The 17279-nt window shown below is 33.9% G+C and overlaps 1 protein-coding gene across 1 annotated transcript; it reads right to left on the bottom strand.

Annotated features, from left to right (window-relative positions):
• Positions 1 to 15751: 15751 nt before the first annotated feature.
• LOC131597230 (uncharacterized) lies at positions 15752 to 16942 on the bottom strand. Its single transcript, XM_058869938.1, has one exon. The coding sequence runs from the start codon at positions 16940 to 16942 to the stop codon at positions 15752 to 15754; it is 1191 nt and encodes a 396-aa protein (XP_058725921.1).
• Positions 16943 to 17279: the final 337 nt, after the last annotated feature.

Here is a 17279-nt window from a genome sequence, read left to right as displayed (position 1 = left end):
TTCAGAAGCTCCTCTCTGATTTTTACTACTAGGAACCAAGCTGTACCTACATGGGAACCGGTTCCTGCTGAACAGAATTCCTTCTCTTCTGGTTTCTACTACTGGAACTCGGTTCCTCCCACGTGGGAACCGGTTCCTACGCTGCTGTATCAGAAAAACACCATTCTTTTCAACACTGTATCGACCCGAATCCATACCAATTCGCACCCAAATGCATTATAACAGCAAAACGGCAACCACAAACACAATTAACACATTTCAATCATCCAATTCACACCACACATGATCAATACAACATTATTAATCAATTCTCCCAAAACCTAACATCTCTACAACCTAAGCATAACTCAATTTGCATGAGCAACATGTTCAATTCCATTCTAGTACCTATAACCCCATAATAGAAGATAAATGGAAGAGTCCCCCCTTACCTGAAGGTTGATTCTTCTCTCTTCCTCTGTCGCACTTCTCTGCTCCTCTTCTCTTTTCACGTGTTTCTCTTTTCCAAATGCTGTAACCTTCTCTATTCCACAACTCCCTCTATTTTATTAAAAAAGAAATAAAATTATTTTAATTAGTAATAGGGCCTACCAATGCACCCTCTCTTTACTAATCACAACTCAAGCCCAATTGCTTAATTCCTCCTAATCCTCAATAATTCCAATTAATTCCCCATAATTCAATTTAAATTAATTAAATTAAATTATGAAAATATGGAGTGTTACAGGATCATGAAAAAATTATGTCTTTAATTTTGTTGATCTATTTTTAGAAATTTTGTTGATCTATCTTTATAAATGTAGCTATATTTAACATTATATTTTTAGAAGGGAACAACTTCTCTACCCATCACAAAAAGTTGGGTAGTGTACCTCCAACCAATTATATGATTCTATCTCATTTAACACATTTAATTATTTATTAAAATACTACAAATATTTATGTTTTCAAAACATTTTACAAAGGATGTAACCTTACCCAATTTTTTGAGTTGGGTAGATAAGAATTCACCTTTTTAGAAATTATAATGAATCATTATTTATTTTAGATTCATTAGAAATAATTATACATTATTTAAAAAATCATAATACTAATTACTATAAATTGTTATAAATATTGGCTTAATAACAAAACCTGGGACAATTATGATGAGTGAATAGACAACTTTCTTATGAAAGACACTAATTTATCATATTTTTTAAATTTAAAACATCATCAAAAGATAGTGAATTTTAAAATAGACTCCCTCTATTTATAATTTTATATTGCTTTCTCCCTAAGCCATGTTTGTCAAAGTGATTGAAATCTTTAATGATAGTGTTAATGGTAGGATCATGAAAAAATTATGTCTTTAATTTTGTTGATTTTATTTTAGCTTAATTAGTGTACTTTAGTAAATTATTAATTGATGAAGAATTTTGCATTTCTTTAAAATTTAAATATGTCAGTGGAAATGATTAAAATGTTCTACAAAATTATTTATACATGTTGTGACACTTCAGAACCAAATTAATTTAGAATGTATATACTTAGCGGCTCACTTATTAATCACAATGATAACAATTGAATGATTCAGTGCTAAAGAATGGTACAATTACCGAAGCGATCTTTGTTAAATTGTAATGCTTTGTGTAAAAGTTGGATGTTGCTTGACATAAGGTGTGTCGAAAAGTTTAGTCTATCAAGTTGTATATAGTTATCGAAGTATTGTAAGCAGGTTGTTACACATAGATTTCGATTTGAGTATAAAATAAGTATTTTGGACTTTAATAATTTTAAGTTTTGGCTTAGGAAAAAGGTAACCTAAAACTAGAAATAGAGGGAAAAACTCCAATTTTATAATAAGTTGAATATTCACTTAATTTTGAATATTATTTTTTGGTCTAATTTGACATGCAATTATTTGGTATGTAAGGGAACGTCATTGTAGGGTAGTATAGTTTTTAAAGGTGAATCTGGGATTTCCATGAGGTCTTTTTAAATGACACACTGTTAAAACTCTAATTTTACACTGGACACTAACCTCCCCCTTAACAACTTAATATTATATTTTTTTTAAAACAAAAACTACTATTTTTTCTATGGATTATGGTTACTCTATAATTAAATATTTAAAGTTACTATCATACTTGCATCTCTTGATGTAAGTAATTGGCGACTAATTACAAATTGACTTATTGGTAACTTGTAATTGATATGACACTAAATGAACATATAGCAGGTTGCCTGCATCATTTTAGTTTACTTAAATAAAACAATAGCCTTCCATTAGCAACAACAGGCAAAAGTAATATTAGTGGGCTCAAATTAAAACATTGAAAAAAAATGGAAAACAAAGCCATGTACAAAGAGTTTAGATCCTTTCCATTTTTTTTTAGAGAAATGAATAGCACAATTACTAAAGTTTTAGTATATAAATGCATATATTTTTGAAATGTGTGACATATATTAATAAAAACATTAGTAATAGTATTCACCATTTCTTTTGAGAACTCCTGCACAACCTCAACTCAAGGATCAGTGGCTCTATTACAGAAAATTAAGTTGTCTACTATCTACTATCTACTCTACTATACAAACATATATTAAGAGATTGACCAATCTGACCAAATTGTCCCTTGCACAAATAACATTTACAAAGGCAAAAGGGCTTTTTCGTAATCAACTAAATACAACACAAAATTTTTAGCCTTTTCACCAAGTGTTACATTCCCATTGGTCCAAACACCTATTTTCTGAAATTGTAGACATACCCCCAACTTTTCCTTTCTATCTCTCCCCCGTTTACCTCTTCTCCTCTTGCTTTTGCCTCAAACCCTAAATCGTTGTCGCCCCTCTTTCTACCCTATCTTCCACCACCTCAAATCGAAAAATCAAACCCATATTCGTATTATTCATCACATGGCCTTTCTATTCATCACATGGGAAGGTAACCACAATTCTTGTCATGTCCATACATCTCACTGATTCTGGTGTAGAAAAGGTAACCACAATTTCTTGACTTGCATAGGCCTTTAGATTCGAGAAAAAATGTGTTTTTGTTGAGCTATCACTTGTCTTACTATAAAAAGGTAACTCGCAGCAAGGTTAATTTCAGGTACCCATCTCTTTGTCCGACCACCACTGATTTCGGTTCATCAACAATATCAGGTATCTTACACATTTGTTTCAGTGGTAAAGAGAAATTAAGTATTTTTCATTGTTTATTTATGTACTTATAATGGCTTTTTTCTCTGTAGATTCGATTTCAGATTCAACCTAATGTCTATGATATGTTTTGAGATTGTAAAGTTGCAACAACGACAGAGTTGTTCGTTGATTCTCGCAATAGTGGAAAACAATAAGGTTTATGGTTTGATTTCTTATTATTATATTTTTTCTTTGTTTTTCAATCTTTTATTTCTCCATGGTTAACACAAGTGGTTTGTTTTTATGGAATTGCTGTTTTTGAATTCTGATTTATTCTTGCAGAGGATTTTGAAAGTCCAATACTCAATTCCTGATTATGTTCAAATATCTCCCAAGTGCCTCCATCTAATCTCAAGGATCTTTGTTGCAGACCCTGCACAGTTGAAACTTATGTGCTTTTTATGTAGGTTAAAATTATGTTTTTTTTTCAAAAGTTGTTTCATTATCATTCAATTGGAAACTAACAATGTTTTGAAACACAGAGAATACGTATGCCTGAGATTCGAAGCCACGTGTGGTTTTTGAAGAACCTTCCAGCCGATCTTATAGTTGGAAATACAATGAATAACCAGTTTCAAGAGCCTCAAGTGTTGTTTTGTTTCAACATTGATTTGTGTTATAGTTTAAACAATGTAAGCTTCGTTTTTGTGGTTTCGACATAGTTACGATTTCGCTATAGATTATGATTCTGACCTGCTTTGGTTTGAATTAAATACACAAGAAGCAATTATGAATCTGAATTGGAGGATTATTCATATGTTAAAGCGACAAGGATAAGAAAATTCTGCTTTAGTCTTGCTTACAAAGTGTTCGTTGAAATGCCTTTGCCGGTTTCTTGATTCTTTCTCTTCTGTTTTCTTTGATTTCTTGCTATAGCATTGTTGTTGTGTTGATTTTATGTTGAGGCTTTGATTGTGATTTGTGAATTGATATTGAATTGTTGCAATAACGGTTTATATAACTCAGCTTTTTATCCTTCGATTTCAAGTTTCTTCTTTGTTATTTATAATATTACAAAAGTCCCTTATTTTCTTATTCTTATTTTTTTGTCACACTCTGTCCATTAGAAGCTCTTGCAACAACATTTATTCTACTCTTAATATTTTTGAATGTTCATGTTTAGCAAGTTTGGTTCAGTATTTTTGGATGTTTGTGTTTAGCAAGTCTGGTTCAGCGTAGATGTTTTCGGTATTAGCAAGTTTGGTTTAGTAATTTTGAATGTTCATGAGTTTATTTTTGGTGTGCTTGCTCTGAGTAACCATTTGGAATGCCATGGACTATGTTGACATGTTGTGTTGAAATACATGCTGAATTATTTTGGTATGCAAATCTAACTTGTATTTTTATGCTTTGTTTATGGTTGTTTAGATTGGCCTTTAGGTACATATGTTTTGTTCTTCTCAAAATTGCCCTTTCGATTTGAGTTTTGGATAACAGTGCACTGCATTGAACTGGTGTGCCTTTCTTCCATCAATTTTTATCTTTGAATTGTCCTTTCTTGAAGATTGAAATATGTTGGTCTTGAATGATGCATTGTTTGAAGGAATCTAACTTGGAGCATGTTCAGTGCAGGTTTGCAAGCTTAATATTTACAGTGTTTTTGGGGAAACTATTTGAAATTATTTTGACATCAATATGCCTCTACTTTTTCTTTCTTCCAAACTCAAACTACAGCGGCCAAAAGATATTTGTAAAGTGTAAAAGATACATGCGCAGTGCAATCATGGAATAGATGTCAGTGAAAGAGTTAGTCATTTTAGGAAAGGATTTGAAGAAATAGTGACATTTATTTCCTTTTATTTTGTATATTACTATTACTTTCACGTTTGATTTATCAACAAGTGTGAGTGGAAAAAGTCAGTAACAAGAGTTTTGACGGTTGTTTAGAAAATATATTCATTGAAGTATTTTCAATTTTATGGAAAATAATACAAGTGTAATAAATTATGTTTGAGCCCAAAAAAAAAAGATCACTGATTTTAACAAAAGGAATGATTTTACTTGAGCCAATAAGTTAATCTTTAGGATTTATACTCTAATGTATTATACCGGATCATCAACTAATGGCTAATTGAAGATTATGCATATCAATGTAACAATGAACCATTGTCTTATACAATTTTCTGTTATTGGGTTGAGTATTAATCCATGTTATGAATTTTTTGGGAATCAAACCATATGTACTTTCCATTTTAACACTTTTGTTTGGGAATCAAATCATGTCAGCATATATCTTATGATTGGGTAACCAATTTTTATGTTCATTTGATAATTTGATAATATTTAATTAATTCTTAATTTATCATTTATAATGTTCTAATAATTTTTTCTTTTACACTTATCAATCAAATATTACAATCTATACATTATCTCTCTCTTACAAGTTGGATTTATTTTAAAAATTAAAATTAATTTTCTCTTCCAAGTTAGAAGTTTGTTTGTTTCTTCTTCGTCTAAATATGGTAGAGCTATTTAGCATCATAAGGGTTTGTAATGTAATACTATTTAATGGATACATTTCATCAACATATATATAATTCATGTGAATTTTATCACTTAAATTTAACATTTTCACGGGCCACTATCACCACAATACCTTTTTATTTTAATCAATAAAAATATTTGTAAATACGGGTCACTACCACCAAAATACATTTTTATTATAATCAATAACAATATTTGTAAATATTTATAATTATTAGACATATTAGATTTATCATATCAAAGATTTGTTATATACTTATTTTTTAAATATTTATAGTTATTAGTAATTTTATTATAACAATTATATATCAGTAACAACTAAGTCTTATGGAATAATCTAAGAAAGAAATGAATTTACCCGTGCGGAAGCACGGGTCTTCTACTAGTTTTTCAATAAAATTAAATTCAAGTAAGTCTTGTATACATCTATCAGAACTGTAACAATTAAATTGGCAATGACAATTAAAATGTTCTAGTACATCATATTCTCAAAGCAGTAAATATTAATCAAAACATCTCCAAAATCATATGCATTTCTCTCAAATAAAATTATATCCTTAAAATCATCTACATCATATGTTCTAAAAGCTTACATCATATCTCCAATGCATTCGGTCTCATAAGAAGACTAAAAAAATGTATACCTCTTGTTTCTTACGGTCTCTTGTTTGCAAGATACTATAGAAAAACTAAACTGAATATACTAAACGTAGAAAAAAGGAGCACCATGACATCATTTGATGAAATGTTGTTTCTATCTACAACCAAGGAAACACCATGGCATATTGGAAACATAATGAGAGGACTAAAAACCATTTAGTTTATTGATATCTTGTTTGAACTTAATGATGTTTGTCTGGTAGCAGCGTGAGCGTTAGATGTGGTACCAAACCAAGTTCTTACGAAATATATATATTTTTTATCATCATATGGCAAGTAATGTTGTGATGAAATAGTTGCAACTTTAGCCATAATAGTTACTTTGCTAAGGTATTTGAAGTTTCATTCTAAAAATTTATGTATTTGACGCTCACTTAGGTGAAAAATGTGTATTTGACATTAACAAGACAGACACACATATGGTTATAGCGTGTACTCTCGTGTACTTCGCAAACCAAAGACTGCATTTAAATTTACAATGTGTTACATTAAATAGTGAACTCGTCAATGCTTGAAGTAAATTCGGATTTTTTGTGTTATATAAAGAACTCGTTAATCGTTCTGTTCTGGTCTAGAACACAAATAGACCTGATTAGCTTACCAAGAAACAACATTAAGTTTTCTGTTAACAAAGTAACAACATTTAAACAAGCATACAACAAACTAAAGCCACACAGCTTCCAGCTTCTTTTATCTCAAGAGTATTCTTACACACCCAAGATTCTTAATACAAAATGATAGAGCACATAACAAAACCATAAATTATAATGTGTCACACTAAAATTCCTTTACTTTTATTCTGTAATAAAAACCAACACAAGTATACAGAGAACATTACCGATGAACTTTTGAGGTCCCTGCAAGGAATTCCTTATGTTCCATTGGCACTACGATGGGAAGAGTGGAAGAAGTTAAAGAAGTTAAAGATTTTATCTTTAAACACTTTGAAGATTTCTTTAAAGAAAATGTTCGTAATAGACCAGAACCTCATGGGATTAAGTTGAACTCATTATCGATTGAAGAATCTTTGGAGCTTGAAGTTCCTTTCTCCGAAGAGGAAATCAAGAAGGCTATTTGGTCGTGTGATGGGAGCAAAAGCCCAGGGCCGGATGGTTTCTCCTTAGATTTTTTCAAAAGGTTTTGGTTCCTTATTAAAGAAGACTTGATGAAGTTATGCAACGATTTCTACTCCAAAGGTACGCTTGTTAAAGCCATTACCTCTTCTTTCCTTGCGCTTATTCCTAAAAACAAGAACCCACAAGACTTGTTTGAGTATCGACCTATTTGTTTGGTGGGGAGCATATATAAGATTGTAGCGAAGGTCTTAGCCGATAGAATGAGAGGTGTTTTGGACAAGTTGGTTTCGTCTAATCAAACCGCTTTTGTTCCGGGAAGAAGTATGATGGATGGAGTTCTATTGGTGAACGAATTGCTAGATTGGGCTAAGAAAAAGAAGAGGGGGTGTCTTTTACTTAAAGTCGACTTTGAAAAGGCGTATGATTCTATTTCTTGGAATTATCTTAGATGGATCTTAGGGAGAATGGGGTTCGGGAAGAGATGGTTGAAATGGATGGATTCTTGCATTTTCACTAGCCATATGTCTGTTTTGGTAAACGGTAGTGTCACAAAAGATTTTAAGGTTCAAAGAGGATTACGTCAAGGTGACCCTATTTCTCCTTTTCTTTTCGTTCTTGCTATGGAAGGTCTAACCGCTCTCACTAGAAAATCGATGGAGGTGGGTGATTTTAAGCCGTTCAAATATGGTGTAGAAGATTATGTGGATATTCTCCAATTTGCAGATGACACCGTTATTATTGGAGAACCCACTTGTGATAATCTTTGGAACATGAAAGTGTTGTTGAGAGGCTTTGAGCTTGTATCCGGCTTAAAAATCAACTTTCACAAAAGTAACATCTTTGGAGTTCACATTGGCGAGTGGTTATTAAATTCGGGTACTTCTTTTCTCTCTTATAAGAAAGGAAACTTTCCTTTTAAATTTCTTGGCATTTGGATTGGAGAAGGCGCTAGAAAGAAGAGAGTGTGGAAGGACGTGGTGGACAATATCAAATCAAGATTATCAATGTGGAAGGGAAGAAACATTTCAATAGGTGGAAGAGTGACTCTAATTGGTTCGGTGCTTAATGCTATCCCTATTTTCACTTTCTCCTTTTTTAAAGCTCCGAGCAAAATCATCAAAGAGATTAGAGGTCTTCTTAGTAATTTTTTGTGGATTGGAAATGTTAATAAAAGATGCATTCATTGGGTGAAGTGGATGAATGTTTGCAAGCCTAAAGAGAAAGGTGGGCTAGGCATAAGAGATGTAGGTGAAATGAATAAATCTCTTCTTCTTAAATGGAAGTGGAGGATCTTGAAGGAGGATAAAGCAATTTGGAGCAAATTTTTACTTTTGAGATATCACAACCCAAAATTTAAGGTGCTTGCCTCTTGTAAGGAAGTTCTAGATCGGGAGGACTCTAGTTGGTGGAGGGACATTATTCTTAACGATTTTAAAGAGGACAACTCCGTTCAAGGTTTTTCCGATTGGGTCGTTTGCGACTTTAAGAAAGGTAATAGTATTCCTTTTTGGCATAGTAATTGGTTGTGTGATCAAACTCTTTGCGCTTCTTTTCCGTATTTGTTCGATCTCTCAACCAATAAACTTTGCGCGGTTAGTGATGTGATCTCTTGGAACAACGGCGTCCACTTTTGGAATTTTGACGTTCTCTTCGGAAGCGACTTGGTCATTCACGGGAGGGATTCAGTTTTCGAATTTCATATGAGGAGGTTAAAGGCAAATTTGAGTGACATTGTTCCGGACAATTCGGCTATTGACGACTTTCATTGGAAACTAACTACTAACGGTTGTTTTTCGGTAGCTAGTGTGTCCAATTTGGTGTCAAATGCAAAGGATTTAGCTTGGCCAACTTCTTATATCAAATTGTTGGATGTCATTTGGAAGCTTAACATACCGAAAAAGATTAAGATTTTTGGTTGGAGATTTTTTATCAATAGACTTCCTCTAAAAGACCTTTTGGCCAATAGAGGTTTTTCTAATGCTACTTCTCTTGATTGCATGTTTTGTACTAATCACCCGGAAACTTTGGAACATCTCTTCTTCCAATGTTTAGTATCGAAAGCAGTTTGGGAAAGAATTTTCCTTTGGTTGGGAAATGTTGTTGAGTTTTCTTTTGAAGAATTCAAGAACTTCGGTTGCATTCAAGACAAGGTGAAAGAAGCCAAGACTAGAGCTAAACTTAATTTAATTTGGTTAGCTTTAATTTGGAGCATATGGTTAATGAGGAACGCTATTATCTTTGGTAATGCCCCTTTTAGCTACAAAGCAGTCATATCCAACATAATGTTTTACTCTTGGAGATGGATGTGTAATAGTGTTTCCGATTCTAGGCTTATTTTTTATGATTGATATAAACTATACCTTTGAATTAGTTCAACTCTTCTTAGAGTTTTTTCGTTGTAAGGGTTGCACCCCTAGTGCGATTTCTTATATCATTGCCTATTAAAAAAAACTTGTCCTGAAGCTTGATGCTTGGGCAGATGATAGCAATAGTTTTTTATGACTGTTGATATTTGTAAATATATAGTGTTAAGAATAGTTGTATATAGAATAGTCCCACATCGACTATATCATGTAATTAGATGTAATCTCTCTATATATAATAAAGTCTCCGTAGTGCTTTACAAAATACACGATTTATTCAAATGCCTCTTAGTCTTTCGTATCTTAACAATGACAATCTGCATAAGGCAAAAGAATTACTAATTTATGTTGGGCAAAATCAAAGTAATCCTTGTAATTTCTATCATGCTTTTCCAAAATATTTTATTTGTTACAAAAAAACACATAGAAACAAGTTTTCACATAAACCTTCATTTTCTTTAACGCTACATCAATTTGATCGTTGACCTATTGAAAAATATTTAGCGCAAATAATTAACAAGTATTTTAGACTGGCCACAGACAAAAGACAGAGGGGTCTAATCACAAGAGGGTCCAATCAAAAGACACACTCACTGGGTTGCTGAAGATTAGGTGTGCCCATAGTTAGGAGGCCAACACTCGATCATTACCATCTGATGATCGTCCACCATCACATTTAGTCGAATCCATCAATCTAGTTCCATTACGGAATAGTGGTGTTGTCTTATGAGAATCGATTCCTAATTCTCATGAATTTCCATTATCAGATCCTTATGATTCCAAATTTTTGTTTTCACGCTTTCGTTTCACAGCTTTTCAATTTCTTGGTATTTCACACTTTGAAAAATATTAAGATGAAAATCTGTTCAAAAAGTGATAAATAAAAGATATAAACAGATCCAAAAAATATGAGAAAAAACCAACGAGTACAAATCAACGACATGGGTTTGAATTTGATGAAATATCTATATAAATCCATAACAGCGGAAAACAACAACCATTCTTTGTCTAAATCTGGTTGCAACAACACTTTTGAAACATTGCACATAGAAGCTTAAATTTTTAATACTTTAAATTATTTCAATGATTTTTATAATTTGTAGTGTACATTCATTTTTATGATTTTGAATACAAAGTAAAGTTTGTGATTTCCATGCAAACCAATAAACCAAAAAAATAAAATAAATAAATAAATAAATAAATAACACCAACAAGTAACTAAAGATGTGGGACATAACCTGTTTCCAAATATGCATAGCCAAATTGTGAAGTCAGAAAAGGATCCCCCAAACATATAATGCAACTAACATCTTCATAATTACAAAACTAAATCATTTCAAATAAAACACTATCAAAGTTAAAGCTTGATTCTTACTCTTGCCTGCTACTGAGTACAATTATTAATTCAAAGATTAATAATAATAAATATGTGTTTATTTATACTATAATAAATATTCAAATATGATTATGGCTAGTCTCCAACCATAATCATATTTGAAACCGTCTGAAAAAAATTTATTATAAATTTTCTCTTTATTATGATATTCTGCTTTGGTCAAGAGGTGGATAAAAATTACTTTTTTTTAATCAAAAAGAAGATATTATAAATAAAAAGAGAATTACAAGGATCACAAGGGGGGACCAAACCAAAAAACCCCTTAGTTACAAACTCTATGCCTAGGGGTACCCATCTTGTCAAGCAAGTAATCCCTTTGAATATCTTCATGAACAAAACTAAAAAACTTAAAAGATTTATAAATCAAACCTAAATTAGCCAAGGAATCAGCACAAAAATTGGCTTCCCTATATATGTGTGTTATCGAAAAATTGATGCTTATCGTGTAATTCCAACACACCAGCCAACGAGTACGAAGCTGCCAAGGCACAAGCAAACAGTTTTTAAACGCGTTCACAACAAGCAGACAATCAGACTCAATCCAGAGGTTACAAATATGTCTTTTTTTAGCCTCTTCAATTGCCATAATAACAGCCATAAATTCTGCAAATTCAGGGCTACCATTGCCAAGGAAATCACAAAAGCTAAACACATGCTCTGCTCGATGATCCCTGCAAATCACTCCACATGCAGCAATGCCATGATGAGATACACCATCAATATTCATTTTCTGCCAGCCATTCAAAGGAGGGGACCAAAGGATCTCAATGGTAGACAACTGTTTTTTGGGATGAATGGTAACTTCAAATCTCTTAAGAAGCATGAAGTTCTTGATGTCTGAATTTGAAGCCCTGCAAGTGTTATTTCCAGCAATTTTAGCAAAGACTGAAATAGATCCGACACAAGCTTTCCAGTTAGCAGACAATTCTTCAAATCTGCATTTGTTTCTAGCATTCCAAATCTGATGGAATATGCAAGCAATACTAGCCTGAATCACAACTTTAGCTTGCGGACTCCAGGACTGCAAAACTAACTTCCTACAGTCCTCTATGCACATGATAGGCCTGCAGCTCTGAGTAATTCCACATAACTAGTTCCATGATTTTTTAGCAAAGGAACATTCAAAGAAAAGGTGAAAAGCATTCTCATAGCTAGAGAAGCACAGACTGCATAAAGAGGGAAAAGAAAACCCTCTGATTTTTAAGTTGTCATCAGTAGGAAGTTTGTTATGGAGGTATCTCCAAATGATCATGGAGTGAGCTGGAGGAATATCTTTGTTCCAAGGAAAATCTTTCCAAGCTGCACCAGGCTTAGGCTTAGAGACATGGCTGTAAGCTTCTTTGAGAGAGAGCAGACCAGACTTTGAATGCTTCCAAACATAGCAGTCCTCTATATCCACCTCAGGGATAGTGACATTAGCAAGTAAAGAAGGAAGGGCTGGAAAGGCGAGAATAATATTTGGCTTTATGGACCAAGCTTTATCAATCCACCAATCTTTAACCAAAGATGTAAGAGCAAAATGAAATCTGGGATTAATGTTAAATGGGCTAACCAAGGCCTCCCCTAACCAATTATCCAACCAAAAGTTCACTCTACTTCCACTTCCAACATTCCACATACAATTCTCCTGAATAGTGCTATAGGCTTCCTTTATCCCATGCCAAAGAGAGGACTTAATAGCATACTTAATGATTCTCCCATTTCTCAAAACCCTAGATTTTAGAACATTAGACCAAGAGTGAATATCATTCAGAAAATTCCAGCAGAGATGAATATTAGTAGCCTTATTGTAATCCTGCAGAGACAATATGCCCAAGCCTCCTTCATTAAGATGCTTGCAACAGACTTTCCATGCCACAGTGACCAGCTTCTTTTTATCAGAGTTTCTTGCCCAAATAAAGTTCCTCATCCATTTTTCAATCAATTTCAAGATTCTACCAGGCCATTTGTAGATAGCAAGGCAGTGTATGATCATACTCAAAACAGAAGCCTTCACTAATTGCACTCTTCCAGCCATAGAAAGGCACTTGGCTTTCCAATTAGCAAGCTTTATCCTAATTCTGTCAGCAAAAGGCTGAAAATGACAAGCCTTAGGTCTTCCAACAAAGATGGGGACCCCTAAATAGATGAAGGGAGGAGAAGCAATGTGAAATCCAATTATGTCAGCCAGTATCTTGTGCCTCTCCAGACTCATCCCACCAGCATAGATCAAGGATTTGGAGTAGTTACAATGCTGACCAGAAATGTCTCCATAATCCCTAAGGAGCTTATGAATGGCCTGAATAGACTTCAAGTCTCCCCTGCAAAAAACCATAATGTCATCAGCAAATAAAGTATGAGAAGGAAGATGGCAGTTTTTGTTAGCTCTAATAAGATTAATTTGATTGTTATTAACAAGATTAGTTATTCCTCTGCTTAAAACATCCTCAGCAATGCAAAATAAAAGAGGAGATAGGGGATCTCCCTGCCTAACACCATTGGAACATTTAAAATAACCAATAAGATTGCCATTAAATCCAATGGATAAGCAGGCAGAATGCAAAATGGTTTTAATCCAACCACAAAATTTGTCATTAAAACCAAAGCTTTCAAGAGTAGCTATAAGAAAATCCCAATTAAGGGTATCAAAAGCCTTGGCAATGTCAATTTTCAAAGCTGCATTTCCACTGAAACTTTTGTTTTGCAGAATGTTGATGGCTTCAGATGTGATGCAGATCCCATCCCTGATATTTCTACCAGCCACAAACCCTTTTTGCTCCTTGGAGATCAAACCAGGAAGAATGGCAGCAAGCCTATCTGCAATAATTTTAGAAATCAGCTTGAATTTGAAATTAGCAAGAGCTAAGGGCCTGTAGTGACCAATTTTGCTAGCATCCTTAATCTTAGGGATGAGAATGAGAGTATTAGCATTGTAGTTAGGTAACAACCACCCCTGAGTAAAGAACTGGATAACAGCAGCAACAACATCAATTTTGATAATGCTCCAATACTTTTGAAAGAAAATGCCCCCAAAACCATCAGGGCCAGGGGCAGAGTCTGCATTAAGGTTACAAACAGCCTTGTGTATCTCTTCTTCACTAGGAATCAAGGTCAGCATCTCATTAATAGGATCATTGACAATTTTGGGTATCACTTTGCTTATAAGATCATTCTCCTTCACAGTACAATTTTGATTAAAGAGTTTAGAGAAATGTTCCGCAATATGGTTTTCAAGCAACTTATGATTAGAAATCACACTATCATCGATGACTAAAGAATTAATGGTGTTAGTTTTTCTTCTAATTCTAGCATAAGTATGAAAGTACTTAGTATTCCTATCCCCTTGAGAGTGCCATTTAACTCTAGACTTTTCCCTCCAAAAAGTCTCTTCCAAGTTAAGAGCAGACTCAAGACAGAATTGAGCTTTTTGTTCCTCATTGTGCCTATTATCCGTATAACCATTTTTAGCTATATCCTCTTGAATCTCTTTTAAATTCAACTCAGCATCTTTAACCTTAATGGTTACATCCCCAAAGTGATGTTTGTTCCATTCTCTTAGACTAGCCTTAAGGATTTTAAGCTTTTTATCGAGAACAAACATAGGGCAGCCAAAAATTCTAGTTTTCCAAACTCTATCAATAATGTTGTGGCACTCATCATTATAGGTCCACATCCTAAGAAATTTAAACTGAGATTTCACAATATGCATAGAGAAATTAATGGTGTATAGCAGAGGGTAGTGATCAGATCTAAGCTTAGGCAAAGTGTGGCAGCTAACAGAGGTACAGTTATCCAACAGATTCAAATTACAAATTACTCTATCTAGTCTTTTTTCAGTCCTAAGTCTACCCCTTCTCCTGTTGCACCAAGTAAGGAAATTACCAAGAGTAGGGAGATGAAAAAGGTCATTAGAATCAGACCAATTCAAAAACTCCTTTATGGGAATTTTGGAAGGGATGTGACTTCCCTTATACTCCTCAGCACTAATGATCGCATTAAAGTCCCCTATATGAGACCAGGGCATATTATTCATAAGATTATTCAACTTGTTCCAGAGAAGTCTCCTATTAATATAACTAGTGGAAGCATAAACAACAGTGTAACCAAGCTCAATCCCATTAGAGATAATAGAGAAGGAAACCTGTTGATCATCACAATTAATAACCTTAGGTTCTAAGTTAATATTGCAAAGGCACCAAAGATTAGGTAGCTAATGCAATCTAGAGTTAACAGCAAAGAGTTTAAGATTCAACCTGGAAAGCCAAGTTTTAGGAAAGAGATTAAAATCCATCCAAGGCTCAGCAATAAAGACCAAGTCTGGAGAATTTTTCAGGATCAGTTTTTTAAGGACACATTTGGAAGCTTTGTTAGCAATTCCACGAATATTCCAGAAAAGACTAATCATTGAGTAATCCTTTGTTGACCAGGCACGCGCCTAGTATGCCCAACTAACATCTTCTTCTGCTTCCTTCTTTTTGAGGTTACAAGCTCGAAGTCTCGATCCGGCAACAGGTCTACCCCATTATCATCTTCCTTATCCTCATCAGCCATGTTGGCCCATGATTCTTCTAGGAATTCTGTAATTTGTTTTTTGTGAGCCTCATCTATCTGTGTTTTAGGAACTGTATCAACCACAAAGGTGGCATCAATGTATTCACTATCCGAGTGTCCATCACTATCACAATTATTGCCTTTTCTAAGTTAGCCTGATTCGAGGCTTCTCCAATCAAGTCCTTCAAATGAGTTGAGGTCTCTCCCTCAAAAACATTCTGACTAGAATTATTTTCCTTATTAGGAACTTCAGCAGCCAAAACCACCGGAGTCTCAATTGTTCCTACTACATCTATCACATTCTTCCCTTTGACATCCTGTTTTTTCTGTTTGGTTTGCTCCGTAGCTTTAGCGGAATCCATGCGTTTGCAAGTAGAAACATTATGCCCTATGCACAAACAATATGAGCAAAACTCTGGAACTTTTTCATACTCAATATCAACAAAAAAAGAAAATCCCACTCTTTCCACAAGGATTTTATCAATGCATTCTTTGGTTAAATCCAAATCAACTAAGACTCTTACAAAATGCCCAAAATGTCTCTCAAATGCAGACTTGCTAGAAGCAGAGTCAATGCATATTGGCGTACCTATGCTACTGGCAATGGCAAATAGGATTTTAGGTCTCCGGTACTCTTGTGAAAGCCCGTGTATTCTAATCCAAACCTGAGCAGATGTTTGCTTCAATGTTGAAGGCACAAAATCCTTAGTCCAAGGAAACAATTTCAAAACTCCATTAGGTAAAGTCCAGGCACTAACCAATCTGACTCTTTGAATGTCCTCAAGGGAGGAGAAAGCAAATTCAAAAAACCCTTTCCCAAAAGATGTAATGCCCCATTTACCAATAGCAGTCCACATCTCCAAAAGTTTCGTTCTCAGAGCTGACACCGTCATCGGAGTAGAACCTTTCGCCCAAATGATTCTGCCATGAAGGTGGTGCTTGCAAGCTTCCACTCCCAGCTTGTATTCATCTTCAGGAATAGCTATAGCAAGACGATCTCCTTTGAGACAAGGGATCGGAAGTTGACTTAATGGAATGTCGCAAACATTTTCAGAGAGAACTGCAGCAAATGATTTAGATTTAACTTGCTCCTGAGGTTTGCTTTTACAGTTTGGCTCAGTTGATTTCTGTAAGACTGCTTCCGGGAAAAGATCAGCAACGTCCATGGAAGGGAAGAAGAGGAAGGGAATAACAGAAGGAATAGAGAAAGGTCGAGGGCACCGAAGAGAGCACGTGAGCTTCATTTTAATAAAATATAAATTTTTATTTCTAAAACAAATTTCATATATTGCTTTAAACTTCCACCTTGCATAAATATATAACCTAAACATAATTTATCATGTATTTATTAACTTTAACCATGAAACTATTATCATTTTTTTTTTAAAATCACACCTAAATATAACTTCACACACAAAATAGAATCGGCTTTGATTACCGGCCAAAGCATTGATTTGATGTATCAAAGATCACACATAAATAATGGATAATCATTATTAAACCAACCATTTTTCTTTTAAAGTGGTCCAAACTATCACTGAACATTAGGTTAAAGATCCTTTTATCATGTTTTATCAAAGT

Source organism: Vicia villosa, linkage group LG4 (assembly GCF_029867415.1).
Source record: "Vicia villosa cultivar HV-30 ecotype Madison, WI linkage group LG4, Vvil1.0, whole genome shotgun sequence".
Classification (NCBI taxonomy): Eukaryota; Viridiplantae; Streptophyta; class Magnoliopsida; order Fabales; family Fabaceae; genus Vicia; species Vicia villosa.
This window is presented reverse-complemented; position numbering and strand designations above follow the sequence as displayed.